At 38.6% G+C, this 25,638-nt stretch overlaps 1 protein-coding gene across 1 annotated transcript in view; it reads left to right on the top strand.

Moving 5' to 3' along the window:
• Positions 1 to 7,442: 7,442 nt before the first annotated feature.
• The window catches only part of LOC105355263 (matrix metalloproteinase-17), a 119,862-nt gene continuing 101,666 nt past the window's right edge, over positions 7,443 to 25,638 (top strand). The window contains exon 1 of the mRNA XM_023960393.1: positions 7,443 to 7,895. Coding sequence (XP_023816161.1) covers positions 7,761 to 7,895 — 135 coding nt within the window. The 5' untranslated portion in view covers positions 7,443 to 7,760. The remainder of the gene's footprint in view (positions 7,896 to 25,638) is intronic.

Genomic DNA, 25,638 nt, shown 5'->3' with positions numbered 1-25,638 from the left:
AAACTAGTTTTTTTAAGTATTGTTCAATAGAAAATATGTGAAATTGAAAGATTTGGCCTTTGGTGTGTTATCCCCATTAAAACAGTAACTCCCATCTGTCCTTCTGCTGTTGCAGGGCTAATGCCATTCACATACATCTGAAGAGTAGCATATCATGACAAGATTATCATATCACACCAACTGTAACAGTACTATTTACTCCATACAGAATCACTTTTTTTGGAAGCCAGAGCCTCTCACAGGTCCAGGTCATCAATGTAATCAGTATGCGTTCCCCATTGACTTATCTGGTTAAATAAAGGTGAACTAAACAAAAAAAATAATTTGTAACTTGAGGTGGCTGCTACAGGACGTGTTCTCGTTAAAATTCCATGCTGTGAGGGCTGGGGCAAAGGATGGGCCTACTATTACTTTTAAACTATGATTTTTTGATGTAAGAAACCCCAAATTTTTGCTTAAACAATAGTATCTGGCAGAATGCTAAATTGTATGAAGGACTGGGAAAAACACAGTTTCCAACGTCTTCGCCTCACCCACCTGTCCCTGCTGTTGACTTCTATTGAGGAATGAAAAGTTATTATTCAGTCATTCTATTTGTCAGAGCAACCATTCTTGGTCTGTTGCGTTTCTTAATATGTTCTTGATAATCCTATTTTTTTATGATTTTTTTTCTGTAGTGCAAGTTATTGAAGTTATCTATTGACCAATCACTGTTTACTGACGTTGTTTACTGAATGTGCATCACATGTCCAGTGTGAACTTAACATTAGACGCTGACAGTTTGGGGTACCTTTCAGTTTGAATTTGTTGCCAAATTCCTAAAAGTCTTGTCCAGACTGCGGTTTTTATTGGGTAGAACAGAGAAAATGTATGTACCTGTTCAATGTTAGGCTCGACTCTGACCTATAGGATACATCCTTATGGTTATATTAAAGATATTTGATCTACTGTACACATATTATTCCAGCTAGTCCTCAGGGCGTTGTATGCCTTATTGTTGTCCAGTGATCAGTACTAAACATTCATGAAGTGCACCTTCAAAAGTAACCGCTAACCAGTGTGCATATTATTAACAATTTGCTATGACATGCCAAAGCTACTTTTACTTCCTATTATATACTTGCTTTCTCAGTTTACTTTTAACAGTAAGCTCATTTCTTAAAGAATAAAAGTCTCTGAAGCTACTGTAAGCCTTCCCATTAAACTTTTCCTCTACCAGCAGAAATTTCATTAAAACTTAGCTGAGTGCTTTCTGACACACAAACAGCTGACAGACTGACAAACCGCACCAATCACAGACACCCCAACTCAGCTTTCACCTGGGCAAAGGAATAAAAATGCATTATCACAGTTAAGGCATGACTTAGCAATTCAATCTCCTCCTGGGGTCATTTAAAATAGCTGTCATTTTTTGCCTTCTATATTATGCTTAGATCAATCCTCTGACTCCGAGAGGCTCGGATTCCTCTCCTGCTGTCATCAGTGATGGAAAAAACCATTAACTGAAGTAGTGCGCTCACAAGCACATTTAATTTTACTTTGTATCTTGAATCTGTAAGGTTTTGACACAAATGTAATACTTGACTGCACCTACAGCCTCTATGGGATGCTGTTCAGTTTTCGCTTTAATTTTAATTTAAAAAACACATTTAAATAAACAATAATTGGCCACTTTATTAGGTATACCTTGCTTGTAACGGGTTGGACGCCCTTTTGTCTTCAGAATGGCCTTAATCCTCTGTGGCATAGATTCCAGAAGGTACTGGAAACATTCCTCAGAGTTGGGTCCATATTGACATAGTAGGATCACACAGTTGCTGCAGATATTTTATAGAAAAGAGTCAGTGACAGTCAAACAACTGCCTGTGTCAACACAGTTCCTACAAAGGGACAATATTCACAAAATTCATTCCTCTGGGTTTTTATGCAATCTGCATTTTAAAAGACAATCGTGAATATGGATTATGCCCTCCAGCACAGTCCGTTCGCAGCCAGTGAGCCGGACGATCCTAAAGATTCTGATGGGGAGTATTTATGCGTTCCCATTGAAGAATTAAAAACCCCACACACTTGTGGGTTTTACAAAAGCTATATATTTATGGATGAAATAGAGAAATTACACTTCTAGAAACACTAGGGGAGAAATCTGAGCATGGGGAGTGAAGGCTTTATTTTTGTTTAGCAGCAACTGTTTTGTGGGTTGCCATTGGAGATCTAACTGTCCAGTCCTGTAATGATAATTTCTGTGAGAGAAATAAACAAAAAGACAAATTTCAAAGCATGTTTAGCTGTTAAATGTGTGTTAGGTTGAAACATCCAACCCTGCAGGTGTGGACATTTGCATTTAGGTTAGTGTTCAATGTATGCGTCCCAGTTTAATGGAGGGGGAAAACTTGCACAATGCTATCTGGGAGGTAAATGTAGGGGAGGAAATTTGCAATAAAAACTGTGATACTGTAAAATTATTACTTAGAATTTATTATAAGCTTTTCAGAATTTGCTGTTTTTTTCATTTGCATGTTTTCTACAAAGAAGGCAAAAATTGAAATTGTTATGAAGAACAAAGGGACTGCAAGCCCTCAACAAGAGAAGGAATCTGATCACTCAAACAAAGCAGCATCAAATATGCATGTAGCCCCATGTCATTATCTCTAATATGCAGAATTTTCAAGCGTTGATTTTGTAATTTTCAAGTTCACCGGATGGCAGTCGCCGCTCTCTCTTCCCACTTAAAGTAGCTTCACCCCTAATCATGCTTATTTTAAACTCTTCAAAGCAACATTATAAAAGAATAAAAAATGAAGCGTGCTCACAGTGCATCCTTCCTACAAGCATAAAAAAATCAACCTTTGAGCAATTTACCCAAGGTAGGATTGGTTTTTAAATTATAATGGTTTTTTTGTACTGCGCCTAAGGCGGGTCAACTTTTGTGTTTCCCAGGAGACATACTGGTGTTTGCAAGAGCTGAAGTAACTAGGGGCACATTCACAGTTGCACGTTTAGACCTTGTTTGATCTGTTGTCCCTTTCTGCTGTGTTCAAAAAGGTGTGAATCCTCCAAACAAATCTGACTTGGCTTGAGTACGCAGATGTCGCTCACCTGCAACTGTCAGGAAACTGCTAACCGTTCCAAGCTGCATGGGCAGAAAAAAAAAGGAAATCTCTGAGTGTCTAACAGGAAAATATGAAAACATGCAATTTGAAGTATCCACGTGTGACGGCTGTCCAAGATTTGACTGAAATCTCCTGAGCAATCCTTGGCTCTCACTTGGATCTTGATCCATCCAACTGGTCCAAAAAACACAAACAAACAGCAAAATTATTATAGTGAGAAGCCCCTCACCCAGTGATTCTACTGGGTTGCTAATGCTGGTATTTTATTTTTCATAACTGTAGAAAATGGATTTATTGAGTAAAAATATGTTCTACCTAATGGGATTGTGACGACACCCATAGAAAATGGCTTCCGGTTCCAACAAAGGGAAGCAAATTCAGTTGCCATTTTTTTGCGTAATGGACGTTGCCTTCTTGGATCCAGAAAGAGTCAGTAAGCAGTGATTGATCCAAGTCAGTTTGAGTCAACATTTCTATGGCAACCACTGTGCCCAATCAGGAGTGAGATTGCTGGAAGTCCACACCCCTACCACTCAGTCAAACATTTTAAATGTTCGATGTGAGACCACATACCTTTTTTAAGGCATCAGATTAGTGTACAGAAAGAAATGTAAAAAAAAAAAAAAATAGGATTAGCAAAAACATGTTTAAAAAAAGGTACCTGAGGAAGAATGTTTATTCTGACAAATAGAATGACTGAGTAAAAGCTGTTTATTCATCAATGGAAGTCTATGAGATTTTGGCTTTTTGGGGCCAGCGGTACTTCCTCAGTCCAGTTCTTTTATACAGTCAATGGTTTTAACCCTTATAGGCGGTGATTGACAGTCCCCATCTTGTTAGCATTATTCCTATGATTTACCAAAATGTCAGCTTTTTCAGAATAAGATCAAAGTTCCCTTTTTCATCTTATTTTCTACCGTCATCGCCTTATTGTCTTCTTGGCATAATGGTGGAATTTGATGGTAAGGGCCACTTCCTTCCATGGAGGAGCTGGTTCTCCAAAAACCTTCTCAGTGCAGAGTGATGATGGGCATAATGCAGACTGGTGAAAGTGTGTGAGGTTCCTTTTGTTGGGATGGATGATGATTGATGATTTTCCATTCTTGTATGCCACTATTTGATTTGGAGATAACTGAAACGTAAAAACAAACTGTATATTGAAGCAGGTCAATAAATTATTTAAAAAAAGGCTTTCACAAAGTGCAAAACCTGATATTTGTCAGCTTATATTGGAAATCTGGAGTTTATAAAACAAGCCTCTGACTATTAACAGTTTGTGGAATGTGAACCTGGCCCTCATTTTCTGGTTTTACTAGTTTGCATTAAAATCTAACACCAATGGGAGAATTATAGTCATATATAGTTTTTTAGACAAAATTGTACAAATGAAGTAGTTTTTTTCTTACCTAGATGTGCCGTAAGTGGGTGAGAAAAATCTCTAAAAGTCTTTGAATTTACAGTTACTACTGTGTGTGTGTGTGTGGCAGCCATAATCATGCTTACATAAAAGCCCACACACAATGCAAAACAATGCATATTTATTGACGCTATGAAATAATTCCTGCTTCAGAAGTGAAATGTAGAGTTTGTAACGCTTTGAATTTATTTCCCCAGTCATCCAAACACACTCATAAAACTTAACCAAACCATAAAACGAAGACACGATTCAATGCTAAGAAAATATTTATGACAAACCTGAATTCAGCTCACGATTTCAATGACTGAAGGGATTTATTTGTTCTGTTCAGCAAAAAAAAGTGTGACATTTCCACAAGAATCAGTCTAAAAAGGATGAAACACTTCAGGTAAAACGTGTGCAGTGGGATGAGAGAGCCAAATGGACGTTTTAATCTACTTTTAATGGAAAAGTGAATTACTCAAGCTTCTTTTCACCATCAGGGATGTATTCAAATGCTGCAAGTATGTACCATATGCGACGGGACAGACAGGGACTGTTGACGGTGTCTCTAACACAGCAAAGCCTTATGCTACAGAGCAAAAAAAACTCCACAGTTTCCATTTTTTTTAGTGACAAATGACTGCTGTGATGGATCGGTATGCTTTTCTTTACTTACACATGCAATTCTTCCCACCAGAAATTCAGACATGATGCTCTGAGAAACGAGAAAATCCTAGTTTTTTTCTTTTTTTTTTTTTTTGCAACAAACATGATTTAAAAATGCAATCATTATGTTATTGAAGTCCAGTGATCGGCCAGCCTATTAAATGGTCTTGAAATATACCGCAGGGGCACATTGCTCCTACAGACAGTGGCAGTACTTACTGGCATCATCTGATGGATTCATCATGCCCTGCGAAGAAAATAAATAAACACATTCATATATTCTGCAGGGGAAAAAATGAGCTGCCTAGTACCACAGCTTCATGTACAGAAGTAATTATCTGGGTCTTTGTTTCTTCTGATGTTTGTGCAAATGCAAATATAATAGAGGCATAATGAGGGTTGCTAAATGAAAAATCGCAGAAACATATGCATTTGCTGTATTTCTGTGAACTCGTTTCTGTTATGTATATTTTATTCTGTGAAGTTGGATTTGTTGTGTTCTTACCTCCCACATGTTCATCTGAAGTGAGCGTTCTGTTGTTTTGTTAAAAAATTCTGACACCAAAGTATGAGTACCAAAATGACAAAATACAGGGTTGTTTGGTGCTGATTAACTAACAGGTATAAAAAACGGAAAAAAAAAAAAAACGTGGAGTGTATTCTCTTACGGACCAATGTTTGTAAACAAAACCCGGTGACTAAAGATGTCTTCAGTCATTGGTCAGGAGCTACGAGGGCGGGGCAAAACAACCAGAGAAAGACGGACATGCTGCACTTTACAATTCTTATTGGGGGAGTTAATTTATTAGAAGTTTATATTGCGATTACCAGTTTTGAAGGTCGGGAACAAGACTTTTACTTGTTACTTTGTTACGGAGAAGGCATGCTGCAAGGCAGTTACTGACAAAAAGGCGTACCGTGTGTGCTTGAACTCAGAAGATGCTAGCAACTGCAGCGATGAGGAGACGTCGGGTATGAAGGTCGGCTAATAAGTGTTTATGACATATAGATAGTTAGGAAAACAATGAGCAGCAATGTGTAATACGTGAAAGATTGTTTTAATGAGTCTAAATGTATCCAATCATATTTCAATGAGTTGCTGTGCCTCATCATTGTGGTGGTATGGCATTGTTTTTAAGAGAATTCTGTGAGGAACTAGCTTTTAGCATGACGTCACTGCAGCCCGTGCCGCGTAACGACACACAAAAGCCTGTAAGAAGTGTTTTCAGTTGCTAAAAAACGTTCAAACAAATAAACAGTTGGACCCTTTTTTCTGTTTGATAACACAACAATCGTTGCTTTACATTTGTCCATAGCTCATTGGTTGCTTCATTCCTATTCTGTTTACATTGGCTACGTTGGCCGTTGTTGTTCAGTTGTTTCGCTCTGAGAATGTTTTATTATTTCAAGCAAAGTGTTTTTTTTACATATAATTCCTATTGAACATTAATTACATTTCAGACATAATAGTTTTATTTTTTTGTTCTTAAGTCATACTAAATACAAGAGACTGAACAAGCATAATAATAATAATAATGAAAAAATGAATGGGGTAAATACAAGTCAATGAATGGAATTATAAAAATATTTGAACATACAATCTATTTCTGTTCTAGTTTAGATTTTTGCAAACATCAACTAATACATAAAAAAATAATTTAAGACAGTTTCCATCTAAATGAACAAGGACAACGATGCTTTTTTTTTGTATTATCAGGTTTATTATTTGTAGAAAATCTTGTTTTTTTTCATTATTTATCTATGTATTTTTATTTTTTTTTTGTGGCACTCCCGTCCATCCATATCCACGAGTCAAGAGAGCAGAGCAGGTGGTAAAACGCCGGATAACAAAACAGACTTCCACAAAAATGTCATTACCTCAAGAATGCAATCAGGTAATGCCTGTGTGACTGACATCTTCAGACCCCACAGACCCCCCCCCACCCCCCCACCCCAGCAATCACCAGAAGTGGGGTTGCTGTCCCTCATGCGGCTTTCTTAAGATTTATGTCTGAATGTCTGACTTGTCCAAAGCACTAACACGCAAAAACCTTGTGCGTGTTTTGTGTGGAATGAGCCAGTTTGACTCCATCCACGCGCGCAGCTTTCCCCACGTGAGGATGCGTTTAAAGCCTTAACCCTAAATCCCCGAAGACTCAAATTACGCAGCCAGCGCGTCATAAATTCGCCATCCTTCACGGAGGGGCAGAGGCGCAGATCAGCCCTCCTCCTTCATCCCTCCCTCCACCCTCTGAATCTTTTGGGGAGTTCTCTCTCCTCGCTGTGAGCGTCGACAGGCGGTCTCCTCCGCTCGGCATGGTTTGGAGCGGACCTGCGCGCTCGCTCCACGGACATTTAACGCGGCATGGAGTTGACATAAGACTCGACAAAGCAAGTTCCGTTTGGTCTGAAAACAAAGTTAGTCCCTCTCAGCGTCGCTTCAGCCAGCAGTTTTCATGTGTTTTATCTGTTTGCGCTCTGCGGGCGCATTTTTTCTCTGTTTCGGCGTGATTTACGCGGCGGATGCGGCTTTTGCGCTCGACGCGCGCGTGCTCCGCAGGATCAGTCTGTCGTAGGGAATCATGATTTCTCGGGTTTTTCTGAAATCCACGAGGAATACCTCCCCTGACATGCTGCTTCTGGTGCCCGTGCTGTCGTTCCTGTCCCTGACTGGAGCGGCTCCCTCTCTGACCACGGAGCAGCTGGACATGGGGGTGGTAAGTTTGTTTCGTGCAGTTTTTGCGCACAGAAATGATTGCATATCATGCAATACTTTTCCAAACATCAGTGAGTCTGACATGTAGTTTTCTGCATCTGCAGACTCAGCGCAGACTGTTTATGATGGGGGGGATTACAAAAAAAGTCAAAATGTAAATATTTCAGGCTCAGTAGGGTATCGACATTCTCCACAGCATGCTGACATAGTAAATGTCTCACATTGATGAATTGGAGATTCACATCCGGCAGGGACGTTATACAAAATGTTCCTTTTTCTGTTATCCCTCTAAAAAATCTCTGTCATCCCTCAAACTGAGCAAATGAGTTGGATCACAGGGAGATGTGATGGAGGAGCAAATCTGCTGTACATTTTCTTATAGTGCTACTTTAGATTAATGACAGCTTCTTTAGGAGATGTACCAAATGCTATTGGGTGCTTATGTGATGCATTTATAAAAAGGAATCCATTTAGTATCCAGGCAAATGTTATTTTCACCAGATTCAGGCTCACAAAAGTTTTACCTTGAAATTCAACAAGTTACTGTTAATTACAAAACATTTTTTTTTTTGAGGGGTGGAAATTAGATATGCTGGCCCCATCATAACTTACAACATTGATTGATTCTTCTTGAATTCAGAAATTACATATTGCTTTGATAAATCGGAATTTTAAATGAGGAAAATCTAAAACATCATCAAATTTATAGGTTTAAAAGAAGTGACCAAACATTTTCTTCACATTGTCTGCACTATTCAAATCTCTGTCATCAGTTTATGTTTGATGTGGATTTTCTTGTTTAAAGGTTTTTAGGAAAGACCCACTTCCCCACGACCGGGTAGCTCCAAATTCTTCTCGCCTTTTTGTTGCACCATGTTAGGGGTTGATGATGTGAGGGGCTGTAGCTAGTGGGTGAGAGTGTAAACAGATGGATGTCGGGAATTAGGGGTGGGCTTACTCTGAAACAACGGTTCCGCCCACAACTCAGAATTACCAATTGAACTCCCTCCGCTTAGCAGAAACTATGTCCTAGAGAACGACACAAGTTTCTTTCTTTTTTTTTTTTTGCCTAAAAACGACTTTATCCAATTAAAAGATGAATGAAGTAGAAATTTAAATAAGGTTAAGGGATATATGGCTCAATTGTGTGGAAGAGATTCAGCTCAGAAGTTCTTCTCACCAACTGATAGAACTTTAAAATTGTGCCAAACATTAAAATGTAGCTTTAATTTTAATTTGAATGCAGTTAAAGCTTTAAATGCTTCTAATATTTTGAATCTATATGTATTTTTCCTGTACATAAAAATGACTTTTAAAGGTATGACACTGATTAAATGGTGAAAATTTGCACATTATGCATAAACATCTGTAAATGGAGTTGTTTATGTGCAACTTCCTATGCAAAAAGCTTCTCTTGATGTCCTAAAGACATATTTCTGTCAGATTTCTTTAAGGGTTTGACATTTTATGCTCAAACCCCCCCCCCCGTCCCGAAAAAAAAGTTATTTGGTTACTTTTACAGTAGCTTCAGAGTTGACATACTGAATTTCATTTTTATCCCTGAGAAGTGGTTAGTTATGTTTTCTTTCAATTTTATCCACCTCCTTTAATGATAGACGGTCACCGTTGTGGTGTAAAACAGTCATTGTTTACTCCATCACAGGCAGAAGCATATTTTCCCTCCGGCTGTTTGTTTGGAGAGCTTAGTCGATCACAGGAGCTGGGCGGGCAGAATGACAGATGTGCGCCCTTTTCCCTCGTGACTGTCTGATTGACTTTTAAATAAGACTTTCTCCTGCATTGATGAAACTGCTCTCAGCTGTTGAAAACAGGTGGATAATTGGTTGTCGAGGGTTTTGGTGGCCTCTTGCATCCCGGCTCGTTCGTGTTCGTAACTGCAATACATTTGGGACCCGGTCTGGAAAAAAACAGTCTTTTGCCCACAGAAGCATGTCCTGATATCCAGCTGCATAATCCCATCACACTTTCAAAGCCACGGTGGGGCTTTTAGTGGGGCTTGAGCACGGGACCTATTTGTTTCTCTGTCTACCGGTTCACAGTGACCATAATTAACTGCCCTGTAAAGGGAAGCGCCGCTCGGAGGCAGCTACACTCCCCTCTTGTTGTTATCAAGTGCGGGGTGTCAGTGCGAAGCACCAATCTGTAATTTTCTGATTTAACAGGAACTACACAGCAGCTTTTGTGTTATTTTCACCATGTGTGACCCAGTGTGATGTCATAGTACCCATGAAGACTGTTTTCAGCTCTTGTGCAGAAAGTTCCCACCAATTCACTGGAACAGGAGCTTCATTGTTCTAAACAAACAAGCAGAAACAATGAGGGTCGTAAAAGGTCTGGACCTCCCCTGATGGGAGAATATTAATTGGTATGATGCCTGGAATAAATGTGTTGCAACACAGTGGTCCCCAAAAAATCCACGACCTACATTTTTTCAGTTTTACTTGTAATCTGATTCTGAAGGACGTTTTATTTTGGAAAGCTACTGGATTTTCCCACCACATCAGAATCATGTCAAGTCATTCGGTCACGTGTCCTAAATCTATGGAGTTAATTCAGTCCCAAAAATCAGAAATGCACACAAGCTGTTTCACAAATACACACGCTCTGATTCACAACTGTAATTTTATGCAAACGTGCAATATAAATTTGGAAATCCATATGTTGTGTATCACAAATGCACACTAAATGTTTCACACATGCACAATAAGTGTTTATCACTAATGTGCACGCTGTGTTTCACAAAAACACAAGAAATGTTTCAGAAATTCATAATAAACGTTTCAGAAATGCACAATAGATGCTTCACAAACATGATTTTTAGGTACACTTGTAATATGAACTCACAGATCGTGCGAATTGCAGAATGTGCATTTACAAACCCGCTCTCATTTGTGAATCTCCCCACATTCGTGAGAGAAATCCCTGCGGTCAATTTTGAGACTCTCCTGACGCAGCAGGTCAACTAATGTCATCATTGGCTAATAAATCTGTCAATCACACTCATCAGCAAAGCAGGCGTGTTCGTTTACAGTCAATCGAATGGCCCCTTAGACTTAATCTACGCTTTCCCAGTATTTCTCAGTATTTCCCAGCATTGAATCCAGCGAACTGTGTCCTGGTGATGGCATTTTCAATGAATATTTCATTCGGAATCGTTTGCTACTCCTTTTGCTCTCTGTGGGTTCCGCACATTTCATGACCTAAAGCAGGGGTGCTGAGATTTGATTGGCATGTGAGCTACTTTTTAGATGACAATGTCTTAAAGATCTAACTACATATACAGTGCAGACCAAAGGTTTAGACACACCTTCTCATTCAAATGAATCTTCCCATTCCAACCAAAAGAGTGTCCAAACTTTTGGTCTGTAATATATATATATATGTATGTATGTATATATATATGTATATATATATATATATATATATATATATATATATATATATATATATATATATATATATGTATGTATGTATATATATATATATAGTAGTATTTTGAGACTAAAAGACAGTTTAATAAATATAGTGTTATGAAATAGTGGTACATAACATTTCTTTATTGATAATTCAAAAACTAAGAAGAAAGAGTACACAAATATTTGTGAGGAGATACCTTTAGTAGTAATAGATGAGGCGTTATTACAAAATCAGAAAGCAGCGACCATCGTATTTATGCTCTGCTGTAAACCGTGTGATTTGGGGAGCATGGCATTTCTAAAGCCTCCTGGCTCCGTGGGAAGCGCGTGCCACGGAAAACACTGCTTTCTAAGTCAGCTCAGATTTATCAGTGGGGCTGCGGAGCCGGAAGCAGGAGGAGACACTGGGGCGATCCGGGCGGATCAATAAACACTCCAGCGGGCTGGAGTGGTCTTCTGCCGGGGACTTGACGTGCCGCGCGGCAGAAAGCGACTTTCTGATGACAGACACAATTTGCGCTCAGTTTTTATAAACACGCATGTGCAGTGACGTATGTATCAGAGGAAGTCAGATTGGCCGTTCTGCATGTCAATCAAGTCACGTCCTTCTCTGTGAGGATTTTGATTGGCTGGCGGATTTTTTAGAAATAGATTTTTTGGGTTATTTATCTTTGCTCGCCTGCGATCCTCCCTCATCTCTTGGAAGATCGATCGGTCGATCGCGATCGACGTAATGAGCACACCTGCCGTTAAGTCTCAGCAGCGCGTCTGTGTTTTGCCAATGAAAACAAACAAAATCCGAACTTCTTGGATGTGCATTTTGTGCATATGACAGGAAAGCGTTTTGCCGACCTCCGCTAGCTCCATGGAGAATGCGGGTGCTTGTGCTAGCAACCGCACCCGCAGTGCAGACTCTTCCTGGAAGGGGCGGATCCTCACTTATCCATGTCATAATTTGAGAACCCACTACTTTTAGTGGTTTGGGAGGGGCTGGTGCTCAGAGCCCAGGTTTTTAGAGGAATACTCAGACATGCATGAATGGATTGAAATAGGTTTGTTTTTTGAGAGGAAGGAACATTAAAATACACTCAAAAAGTCCCTTTTGTATGATATAATAGTATTCTGTATATACCCGCCAAGAGTAGAGACTGCATTCTGTGCAGATGTCCAATGTTACGATAATGCTGCTAATAACTTTAAAAGTCGGATGGGGTTGAAGTTGGTGTGGGATTATTTTAGCTTCCACTTTAACAGTATAGGTTAAGGAAAAATCTATATCAAATTTTAATGGTTCATACATGAAATATAAAGTGAAATTTAAACCAGTGGCAGATATTTTACTCCTCAAAAGTCATGGGAAACTGGAAGCTGGAAGCCTCGTACTATAAAAATATTTGTATGGCATTAACCCTTGTGCTATCCTAGGCACTTTGACATTGGGAGTTGGGTCATCTAGACCCCACAAGACAGTGCGCGGAACCTTTTCTTCAATGATATGTGATCTTCACTGGTGTCCATGGATTACATGAAATCTTTCCACCTTTATCCACATTTGTCATGGTAGGGAGAACACGTCAATGTAAGGGTGGGGTCATCTAAGATAGCACAAGGGTTATACCGTTCTGTAGTCTGAAAAAGGTTGGTAGACCACAACAGATAAGGAACAGCTTATCTAAAACTAAACTTTAGGTTTATAATATTGAAGAAACTTACTAACTTCGATAAATTTTCTTGTCTATTTTCCTTAACCACATGTGACCAAAAAAAAAAACGAATTAAACTTAAATTAGCTCTGATGGTTTTTATAAGTAATGGTTACCAATAAAGAAGTGAGCTAGATCTTCATCCGAAAGGAGGGTTTGAGTGATATCCAGATGATGAAAGAGCCAGTTAAACCACAGTGGGCCATCAGATGTTTTTGGTGAGATACATAGAGAGGAGGAACTTGGTTGCAGTAACTATTTAGGAAGGTTACTTGTCAAAGGTGTACATTCCTGTTCTGTTGACCGCTGGAGAAATTAATAATGACCAAATCAGGTGTTTTCTGTCCAAAGATGTACGTTGACACGGGGCTCACCTAACAGCTTCAACTGAGCAGGAATGTTAAAAATGTTGACACTTTGGTCGGGTTTCATCCCCTTTAAATCTGCACTCCTCGTTTTTGGCCACTGTTGTTTAAAATAATTAAGAGTAGAAAAAGGCACTAAGGTGAAAACCTTCCCCTTTTCACTAGACTAAATGTATTGATTAATCCTTGTGCTATCCTAGGCACTTTAACATTGGGAGTTGGGTCATCTAGACCCACTACACAGTGCTCTGAACCGTTTTTCTTCAATGATTTGTGATCTTCACTGGTGTCCATGGATTACATGAAATCTTTCCACCTTTATCCACATTTGTCATGGTAGGGAGAACACGTCAATGTCATAGGATAGCACAAGGCTTATACATTTTATAGATGTTTTTGTGATGCTAACTTAAAATTCCAAACGTATTTTATCCACTTGTAGTTTTGTCAAGGGTCGCTGATAGAAAGAGTGTTGAACTGAACTCTGTTAGCTAAGCTGATTTCTATTTTTGTTTTTTACATGGGACTCAATGAAAAATGGCAAAACCTGTCATCTGTGATCCTTAGAGGAAACATTTCATATTTACAGCTTTGTTTTCAATTCTGAAACAGAATTTGGGATCTTTGTAAGAATATTAAAAGGCAGGCAGACACTAAACAGTCTTATCCACTTATCTTAAATATAAATGTGCTTTTATTCTGAAAATCAGTGTTTGTTTGTTGTTCTTGTTTATTTTTTAATAGGGATTGCAGGTTTAGTTCTGTACTGTTGGTAACTTGGAACTGTTTCTACTAAAATATGGATTTCCTACTTGTACCACATGTAGTAAAGACTTTTAAGAGCACTACCATTTCGTTTTTAGGCTGAAGACATTCTATAGGAGAGGAAACTGCTGTTTTCTGAAACATGAAGCAAAAAAAGGGGGAAAAAGTGAAAGTTTCCCATTTGGGTTAAGATTCTCATTGCATAATGAGAAAAACCAACCACTGTGAGTCAGATGTTTGAGCTCTTTATGTGGTAAATGTTTCCGCATAAAACAAAAATACTCAAAACCACAAATAGAACACAGAGTTTTCAAGCCAAGACATTTTCTTTTATATAAAATTGTTCCCGTGGTGTTACAATTATGATTATGAAGTTTTTATCCAAAATCCCAACATCTAAATGTGTTAAAAAAGCCGTATTTTGGTTTAGTTTAGTTAGTTTAGTTTATCTGAATTCTCTGTTTCCAAAATCTCCTCTATATGGGCGTGGCCGTTGTTGCTGAGCTGTGTAGCCCCGCCCTTGATCCTCCCTTTCTGCATGCTGCATCTTGCATGAGTGAAAAGCTCAACTTAAGCTCAAACATTTCTCTTCAACGATAAAGAAACCGTAAAAAGGGACATCTTTTTGGTTCCAAATTGAATTTTTTTTTAATTAATGTGTGGGATGACAAAACGAATGTGTGTACCATACCCAGCTGTTTAATGAAATTACACATGGAAAAGAACTTTAATAAGACCAGGAAAAATGGTTTTTAATGACATTATAATTCAGCCTACATTGCAGCAGCAAGCAGCACTGGCTGTGACTCAGAACTGATTTGATGCTAGCACATGCAGAATGTTGAATTCACTTACACAGCAAATAAAATAAAGTGCCTGAAAGAAAGTGACTATTCGCACATAGTTTCCAACGGACCCCGAGGAAGGGTTAAGTTTAGGATTACAGGTTAGGGTTAAAAGCTCCATTCTCACCGAATGTTAATGTTAAGTTAACCGTACAGACGCAATCTAAGGTCCAGCGGTACAATTTGAGCGACGGGTGCGGTGTAAAGGTCTGGCAGCAGTGGATACTTGGTACCCATCTGAACCAAATCACCAACCAAAGGCGGGTACTCCCTGGGATAGTCTGTGGCAGGGCAGAGGAAGTTGGAGCGATCGCGACCACTATGCCGACTCCTGGTAGGCGAGCTGGCGGCCAGACAGAGACCCATTGCGGGATGTGGAACCAGCCTGCTCGGGTTTCCCTGAACTTTTTGATATTTTTCTTATTTCCATCAAGGCAATAATAAAAAAAAGGTCCCGGGTGATTTTATGCTTGTTTTTATTTTGACCCTCTCTGGTTAATGCGGGACAGCAAGCCTTCAAACTCAGTCAGAGAGAGAACACCTTTAAATTTAAGTTTAATTTTAAACACATGCAGCCAACAACAAAATCCAGCCTTGAACGCATTGAAAATACAGCAATGTGCCATTTTATCCTGCCGCACCTGAGGTTGTGCACGCTAGACGGGATCTTGTCTGCAACCAGATCCTTTTGTTGGATGGGACAGGTCAGGGAGCCTGCTCAATGCACATGCACTCCTGGGCCGTTGTGACATCACAACAGTGAATTAATTCAAACCGAGCGTCATTGCGAGTTTGAATGAAAGCGCATTAAAAGGAGAAATACTTAGGATTGCAAAAATGAAATGATTTCTTATTCCATTTGTTCTCTTTCAGAAAAAAAATGCCACAAGTACACGTTAAAAACTCAAGAAACAGGATGGAAACAGGAGGACTTTTAATCATCAAAACGAAATCTGAAACAGTGAATGATTTGAATTTGCTAGAATGCAATTTTGACATGAAACCAAGGATTTGTGAGGATAAAACAAAAAGATTAAAAATTTTATCCAGACTGGAGTTTGTTCGCTCTGGTGCTTCGCAATTTGTGTGAAGCAGCTGCGCCTCCTAATGCAAGTAGGTCTCCAGAGGCAAGGGGGGGTCCCCACAATGCTCATGTCCCAAATATTTTCATCATTTTAGAGTTGATTGCTTTGTATTCAAATGAATGTTTTAAAATGCTTAATTTCTGATTTGAAGTCCCACTTTGATAATCTTTTATTTATTTTAAAAGCGTTCCCAGTGATTTTTTAATCATGATGATGTCGTTTTTAGCCAAAATTTAAAAAAGTGAGGATTCAGTGCTTGGGTTTCTGTGGTGTTTTTCATCATGTTCTGTTTTCTTTGTCCGTCTCACCAGGTTCAGGTTGATCGTCCACAGCTGGCTTCATTTAGTCAATCACCTTCAGTCTATTTAAGTGTCTGGTTTTCAGTTTCTCATTGTCATGTCATCTGTTCTGCTGTTTTACGGCACCAGTTTGGTTCTCCCATGGTTCTGTCATGTTTAGGTTTTTTTATTAAATCTTTTAGTTCCTGTCACTATGCCTGGTCTCCTGCATATTCAGTCCTACATCCTACACCAGTTCCTGACAAAAAAGAAATCTTTTCCTTTGCTAGTTCAATAGAAATTTGGCAAGGAGTTGTGAGTGGGACTGTTTGCATGGAGGAAGCCTCCCTCCACATCCCGACATCCATCTGTTTACACGCTCTCTAGCTACAGCTACGAACTTTCTCCAATGGTAATTTTTTTCACCGGCTACTCATTCACAACGATTTGAATAAAGAAATACTCAAACACAAGCTTTTTTGTTTTTGATTGCTTTTGTTCATAAATGTCTTCCATCGTGAGAAAAACACTACAAGAACATGTTAAAAACACAATTTTCATCAGACTAGGTCTTTAAAATATAATTTTCCTTTGTTATATTTAGAATATTTCCTCTTAAATCTCACTTTTTTTATAATTTGTCACATTAGATGTCCGAATACAAGGGGAAGATGTTTGGCTCTACAAAAAGGTTTTGATTGAGCGCAAACTTAAAAAAAAAAATTTTTTTTCTTGTCAGATTGTGTAATTTTTCACTCCATGAGCTATAAGGAACATAAGGAGATTAGAGGGTTGGGAATGCCTAAAGGGAACCCCATTCCTTGCAAGGCGGCATCTAATTCTCATTTAGTTTTATAATTTACTCAATGAGAACACCATCTGGTCTCGGGTCCATTAAGTAAAAAGGAAAAAAAAAAGCCTATTCCGAGCTGCCTTTCTCCACCCACCTATCCTTGCCAGACCTCATAAGGCTGAAGTCGCATGCAAGTGGCCTGCTCAGCTCCTCTGCCACTACTTCTCATTAGCTCTGTCTTTGCTTCTCTTAAGTGGGAATTTCAGCAGTATCATATTTTGTTCCCTCAGCTTTTTTAGTCTCCTTACGTTTTCTTCCGACAACCCAAATTGGAGGCTCCTTCTCTCCCCCTCCACCATGAAATCATGGTTGTTCTGAATATAACTAGAGGGCTAGAAAGGGGCTCAAAGAGAAATCTGGATGCAGACGCAGTCATGAAAAGTATAGTGGAAGGATGGCTACAAAGAAATGAGGGATAAACCAGAGAAGAAAGCACATGAGAAATAATCAGAGAAAGTTTTTACCTTTTGATGCTAAACTTTAAATAGTTTTGGAGTCGCTGGGTTCAACTGTTCCACGGCAATATCATGTGAAGCTTCCAGGTCATTTCTGTGCTGTATTTTCTTTTTTTTTATTTCTTTTTTTTAATCAGTCGTTTGGACTGTTGCCAAGTGGGACAAAGCTTATTTTTTGATAGTTTGACTGAAGTAAAACCTTTTCCCCCTCACACACTAGATATGTCTTCCCTTCATGGGCATCTAATAAATAACTAGTGATATGAATATGAGGGACATTATAGCGAATTTTTGAGGTACACAATTACCCTTTGATAAATCTTGTCAATGAATTCAAGACAAGGGAACAGGAAAAAAAACTATTTAACTATATAAGTATTTCCAAGGTGTTTAAGAGGGGCTATGGAGACCCACTCCAATGTGCTTTTAGACATACAATTAAGCTTACATTTGCATTTCTGAGTATTTCTTTGTTCGTATCATTGTGAATCAGCAGCAGACAAAAAAATGCAATTGGAAAAAAGAAGAACTTGCATTTGTTAGGTGCAAGAATATGCTGGGGGGGCACAATCTCTCTGCTCCGCTCCATTCTGATGCATCCACTTGTAGACGAATAAATCCATGTATGTCTTTGTTTTCCAGGTCCAGGCTAGTGTCTGGCTCAGAACTCTACAGCTGGATAGCTCCAAAGGGCCATTTTTGTTGTACCGGTAATGCTAGTTTGGAGGTATGAGGGGCTATATACAAATGAATGACAGGAAATGCAGCAACTCAGAGGCTAATTTCTAATGAACTCCTGCCACTCTGCAGAAACTATGTCCTAGAAAACAACACAAGTTTTTATATTGGCTTAAAACAGCATAATCATAATTAAAAGACCATTGAGAACGATTCTTTACAATAGATCAAAAGATGATTTGCATGACATTCTCAGCAAGACATTCTCTAAGATTTTTTAAATTTCCCTTAATGAGGTTTCGGGTTGCTTAAAAGACACACTCCTTATATCTCTCCCCTTGGTTCATTCTTTGATCTAATTCATATGCATTTGCTGAAATGCACCTGACTTTCATTGCCATAAAAGTTTTTTCCCCTTATCTGTGAGTTGAGATACGGTTTTACATTTGCTAAACAAAGTGAACTACCAATAAAGAAACAAACTTTGATGCCAACCAACATCCCAGTTTGAAAGGGCCTTAAAAGAGGCAAAATAGATTGTTTCGTTTTAAAATATTGTGTAAAAATTGCAAAAAAAAAAGAAGGGAAAAGTAAGTTAAAAAAATGTGTCCTACGCGAAGTTTCATCTCCAGTTTTGTGGGTACCGGTGCCTTTTTTATGTGGTTTTGTTGGTTTATGCGTACATCACAGACACACCAGGTTGTATTTGTCAGTCAACAACAGCTGTTGCTGATGATGCTAATCTAAGGTTTTCAGTTGCTTACTGCTATATTATTTTGTTTTCCCCTTTTTTTGAGGATTGTCGCACAAAACATGTCACATCGAGATTGTGTTTTATTGCACTTTAGATCATATTTTAGTTTTTTTCTTCTTTTGGTCAATTTAATAAATACTATCACTACTATTAAATCTATCTCATGAATTTTCACAACCATCATCTCTACAGTGGGATTGACTTAACATGTAAGTTCCCCTCCGATCATCTTTTCATCTATTTTAAAGCATTAGCTTTTAATTATGATTCTGTTGTTTTCAGCCAAAATTTTTAAAAAAACTGTGCCGTTTTCTAGGACATTCTGTAGAGTGGCAGGAGTTCATTAGAAATTTGCCTCTGAGTTTTGGGCATGACCATTGGCAGGCGCCTGTGTTTGGCAGCGGAGCCGCCACCAGTGTCTGAATGTGTGAGTGAATGTGTGTGTGACTGGGTGAATGGGTCTGTGACTGTAAAGCGCTTTGTCCTTGTAGGAAGAAAGGCGCTATATAAGTATACACCATAAGTATACGCCATTGGTGAGGAGTAACCCTGCCCCCCTTTTCTGTCACACATAACTGAGAGTTCTCTGTTTACGTCACTGGTGCAACAGAAATAAAACAATATTGGAGCTATCCAGCTGTACAGTTTTGAGCCAGATTCCATGTCATACAAGGAAAACATGGATCTATTTGTCTGCCAGTGTTTGCATCAGAGTAGCAGGGAGACTTTGGCCCGTCATTTCAGTTGCTGCGTCACAACTGTGAGCTTTTTAACCCCTGTGCTATATTGGCATGTTAACGATGGATGAATGAATGAATGAATGAATTTTCTTTGTATTTGTCCTCCATCATCAGTAAATGCAGCAAAAACATGTTAAAAACAACAAAAACACAATTTTCTTCAGTTTTTTTAGTGAGAATGTTGGGAAAAAATCATTAAAAGAAATTTCTATCACTGAAGATTTTATAGCCAGTGCTTTGCATGTGTCCTATGCCTTGGAATATTTACTCCTTTTCTACCTGTGAAATCTATACTTTGTGCCTCTTGCCTTGGCACAGTTGTTTTGCACCAGTGACTTTTCTTTTTTAGTTTGGTTAAACAGCAGCAATATATTTAATATTGTGGCAAAGCCGGGCTGATTTTCTGCGACATAGTCGCACGCAAGGCTGTGTTTTTCCATTGGCTCCAACAGGCTCTATTACTTGTGCAGGCCAGCACCACGACTCCTATAGAGACAACCTCAAATCAGCTCCATGTGGACCCTTCTATTTTAACATGCGGAGTCTTGCCTTCCTCCTTGTCTTCGACCACATCAAGGCTGTGGTGGCTGTTCCATTTCAGAAGACCGATTCCTTCTTGTAATTGCAGTGGTTTCTGGTCCTGTGCTGGCTGAAATAATCTATAGCATTGCCAACCAAACTGCCAATGGACCGCTTTAATAGCTGGATCAAGAAAACCCCAAAGCAACAACAAAGCTACTCTGAAATTACTCGCAGAAATTGGCAGAATAGTAGCAAATGTGGGTTTGTGTGTGTATGCCTCTTTTTGATTGTGTATTTATTTTTATTTTTTTCATGCAGGATGGCTTGTGCGTTTTGAGTGATGGTCACCACCACACCAGTGAGCTCATAGTTTGTCTCTAAAATTGATGTCTCAGAAAGTAAAAGAGGCTATAAAAAAAGGAAAAGGGAGCGGATTAGGGTGATTGCCGATCGTCTTTGGAGTCAACTCCCAAGTAGAGTTATGTTGTCATGATCTGATTTCCCAAAGGTATCTAAGTGAGGAGTATTACAGAAGTGCGAGGAAGACTATAAGAGATTGAGTGGGTGGTAGAAATAACTTTTGTCTCTATCCAGTTATCACTGATGATTACAACTACCGTCTGCAGTCCACAAATGATTCTCAGCTTCCTATTAAGTGAGTTAAATGAGCTACTTACTAACAGTCTGCTAAAACTTAAGAAGTATCTGGACTGCAGTTATGTGTGAAGGGTAGGATCAGTTTTACATTTGCATTAAGGTTAAACCGCAGAGCAGGCCTTTGCTCTTTTAGGCTCCAGTTTAAAATAGACCAAACTACACATTGAGATGCATAAGCGTGTTCGCGTCTGGGGTGAATGTGGAAATGCCAGCTGCTTGCATTCCTCTGCCAAAGCCAGAGACATATTGTAAGGATCACTTTTGTGACATGCTGGGGCTATTTTAGAGCTGTACCATGCGTGCACACAGGGAGTCTTTAAGTATTCCCCCACAAACACTCCTTTGAACTTTATATGGTAGCTATAAACATGGATTCCAAGTCTAATACTTTCTCATAGATTTAACCTGCTCTGCCACAAACATGCGGATTACTATGGGCACCACTCTGTCCACATGAAAACAAATACTTTTACAACCAAAGTCTTTTCTGGCCCATCGTCCACGATAGTTACTACCTTAACAAATGTACCAGTTTTGTTTACATGGCAACCAGTTGCAGCTTGGTTAACAGAGCTTGTAGTGTCATGCCTGGTTTACATTGGTCCGTCTGCGGTGCGTGGGGAGTCTGTCCCATAACCTTCAGTTGGTTTACATCGTCTGCGTTGCGTCTCCGGTCCAATCCCTTCTCTCCCTGGTCCCTGAAGGAGTGGTTTGTCCTGCCACCTGTGTGTCCAGTGGTTCATTCAAAACTTTCCTTCCTCACTGAATCCTTGTAAAATACATGTTTTGTGTCGTAAATGATATGTTTTTGTACTTCCAAAATTAAAGTTACATTATCCATGATTGCTGGTGGTGCTTTTTTAATTTGTATTTATAGAGACAAAATCAGATACAATGTTTAAAAAAAACAAAATTTTTTTCATTGTTGTTGTTGTTTGTAATTAAAGAAAAACACTTAAAGACCCACTCTGATGAAAATCATGTTTTTGATGTTAACATGATCTTGTGGCATTTGTCTGCTGATGGAAAACCTATATAAGGAAAGTTAAGCTTAAAACTGCGATTGAGTATTCCTTTATTGTTGTGACTCAGGTGCAGAAGAAAAAATGCTGTAAGGAAAAGGTTGTAGGTGTGACGTAGAAGCTATAATCGGCGGGCCACTAGCTTCCTGCTCCCCTCCATTCTGAGCCTCCACTTGTAGATTCATGGGCGTCTTCGTTTTCCTTATCTGAGCTGGTATCTGGATCAAGACTGTACGGCTGGATAGCTCCAATGTTGCTCGCCATTTTTGTTACGCGGGTAATGTTACTTTGGGGGACGTGAGGGGCTGTAAGCTAGCAGGAGAACGTGCAAAAAACTGATGTTGGGAAGTGTGGGCAGGGTTACTCCACAGGGTTGGTCCTACAAAAATGAGACATTTCTTTTTAAATTTGCCCCAAAATGGCGTAATGATTATTATAAGACCGCTGGGAGTTCTTTTACAATAAATCAATAGATGATCGGAAGATCGTTTTTATGAATTTTCTTTTTTTTTTTTTTTAAATCAGGAAAATAGGGAAAAATGTATCTTGAAAACCCAAAAATGTTAGCGGACAGTTGATGAAAAGATGGTAGATAAGACCCCTACTGATGATGGGCATTTTGGGTTTCTTTAAGCTGTTTTACACAAGCACTGCACACTCGATGAACTAAGATTGTCATAGTAATTTGAGTCTTTCACTGTGTGTGAAAGGCAAATGCAGAGCGTCCACCTTGGCACTCTGTCTCTTTCACAGGCATGTCTGAAGAAGTGGCCAGACTGCTGGGAGACACTATTATTTCCTTGTCTGAAAAAGTCTAGAATAACTTCAAAAGGGCCACTATTTTGAAGTCAAAGTGAAAATCCTCAGTATTACACTCTGAGATGGATGGTTGAAACAGAAAAAAACAAGTGGAGGATTGACACTGTGATAGTTAAGAGCTTGTATGTTTATTTATGTCTAACTTGACAGTCTTCTCTTTTATCTTTTGCTATCAAGGGAAAGTGGCCAAGCTTTATTCAGCTCCTCTGCCTTCAGGGCTTTCTCTCAGTGTCATGCCGCTTTACCGCCCACAGAGAGGGGAGCTTCAAAGAAAGTTTGGGGGTTTTTCCCCTGAGCGAAGCCACTGAAACTTGGGGTCTGTTAAATGATCTCCAGTTACAGTGGGTTTTTGTAATTGGCTCCATCAGTTTGGATCTCCTAAACCTCTTGTGGATTTCTTCTGCGTATTAGATGCTGTGCCACAATCTTTGTCAACTAAAATTACCCCGGAACTTTTATCCACTGTTTATTTCAGTGTGAGACATTCATTCATGTCCGGTTTTGATGAAGCACTGAGCATTTTTAGGTTATTTTTTTTTTTAAATTAATTTAAGTGTTAAGTGTTATTGGTTTGCTGACTTTTTTCCCAAACAAAATTAACTTGTTAAAAAGGAAACATTTAGAAGCATCAACATACATTAAACATATTTATTACTCAAATAATTTACATGAAAGTGTAACAAAAAAACACGATGTAATAGGCCTATGGTTTTTTTATCTCCTAGAGGGAAAATTAAGGTTTTCTTTCTCAGGTTTTCAATAATTTTCTGGTATAAAATTATAGTAAATAAAGAATGCATTGTCAATATCCTCCCTTTAAATTCATTTTGATTAACATATCTTGTACATTTTTTATCAACTATACTTTTTACTGCATTACACTTATCAATACTTGCTTTTAGGGCTGGGCGAATAATCGATTATTTTGGTTAATTCAAATTTGTTGTTACAGACAAATTATTGTTGGGAAAATCGAGATTTTATTTTTCCAACTCTTTGCTCTTTTGGAGAAAAAAACTATGTTATCTTATTATTTATCTAATATATTCCATTGTTTTGGATTTTTGTTAAAGAAAATAATAGCAGGGAGAAAAAAAATCGAAAAAATTGGAGATTTCATTTTTTGGCCATATTGCCCAGCTCTGCTTGCTTTCTACACTTTTGGGTTTACATTTTTAATTTCATTGAAGTGAACAGTGACACTTTGAACTGTTTTTTCTTTTAAATGGCTATGCTGAAGTGGTTCGAAAGCTGAGGCTCCATTTTTCTTTGTTTTATCACAAGGGTGCGTGTTCTTATGGCTCCCCTATGGAGAGATCAAATGTGGAGATCAAGTTTTTGGTAACCCTGGTGTCAGACAACTGATGGGACTGTAACTCTATCCACATTTTTACAAAAAGGCTGAATTCCACCAGTGTTTGTTGTTCCTAAAAGTGTGGCGTACAAAATTATACATGCTGTGTGAAAAACTTCTAGGAAAAAAAAAAAGAGGTCTGTTGAGGTTCATTCTGTTCAGTGTGGTTCCACTTTATTTTTAGTCCCCTATTGTATTCTTCACTTTCTCAACTCTTCATTCTTTCTTTGCCTTTTGGTCTCCTTTCCCCCCTAGCTCCTCAATATTGACAGAATTCACAGAGGTAATCTCTTTATGCACTTCTTATGCATCAGAACATATTTCCGCTGACATGTGTCTCCTCACCTTCTTCGCTGCTCCCCCGGGGAACAGACAGGAGTTGAGTCTCAGCTCTCCACAGAACCAGCTGTTTTCAAACCCAGGATTAAGCAAGTCACTTGCAAAGACATTTTTAATCCTTGTTGTCACATTTTCACACTTGCAAACATGCAAATTACGACACTTTTTCATTCCAGGTTTCTTGGAAATGAGATTTTCACATTCAAGTAAATGGAAAGTGTGTGTTGGAACGAGCAGGTCGTCAGAGTGTATTGCATTCTTTCAACATGTCAGACGGAGATCCCATTAAATGCGCATTGTGTCTAGAGAAGAACTAAATACGTCCTGAAGTGAAGTGATTGAGTGTTTCTGCAGATTGATGCATACGCCAGCTGCTTACAAACTAGTGTTCTGGAATATTAACCACATCCTACATTCATGCCTTTCCATTTCACTACATACCATCTACAGAGCCTTGCTAAAGTCGAGAATATCCAAAGTGAAACCAAGGTCTCTTTAAAATTCAGAGGATTGATAAGTAGAAATTGCAAATTTTTATGTTATCCTTAGTGTATATCCGCCATTACAGCAGCTTGCACTTTTTCTAAGATGACAGTGTCACTTTAGAAAAATGAGCTTCTGAGGGGGAAGAGTCATAACACATGAAGGATGTCTTTAAAAAAAAAGAGGACTTACTGACACAAGTTGGGTCTTTTAGTTCTGTCTTGGCATTTGCAGCATTTAATTAAAAATACTATATATATAAACTTTTGGTCTGTACTATATATATCTCTATATATATCTATATAGAGATATATATATCTATGTATAGATAGATAGATGGATAGATAGATATAGATAGATATAGATATAGTACAGACCAAAAGTTTGGACACACCTACTCAAAGATTTTTCTTTATTTTCATGACTATGACAGTTGTAGATTCACACTGAAGGCATCAAAATGTGGAACTATATACATAACAAAAAGTGTGAAACAACTGGAAATATGTCATATTCTAGGTTCTTCAAAGTAGCCACCTATTGATTTGATTTCTGCTTTGCACACTCTTGGCATTCTCTTTATGAGCTTT

The sequence above is a fragment of the Oryzias latipes genome, chromosome 12, assembly GCF_002234675.1.
Source record: "Oryzias latipes chromosome 12, ASM223467v1".
Classification (NCBI taxonomy): Eukaryota; Metazoa; Chordata; class Actinopteri; order Beloniformes; family Adrianichthyidae; genus Oryzias; species Oryzias latipes.
Note: the sequence above shows the minus strand (reverse complement) of the source record. Positions and strands in the feature narration are given on the sequence as shown.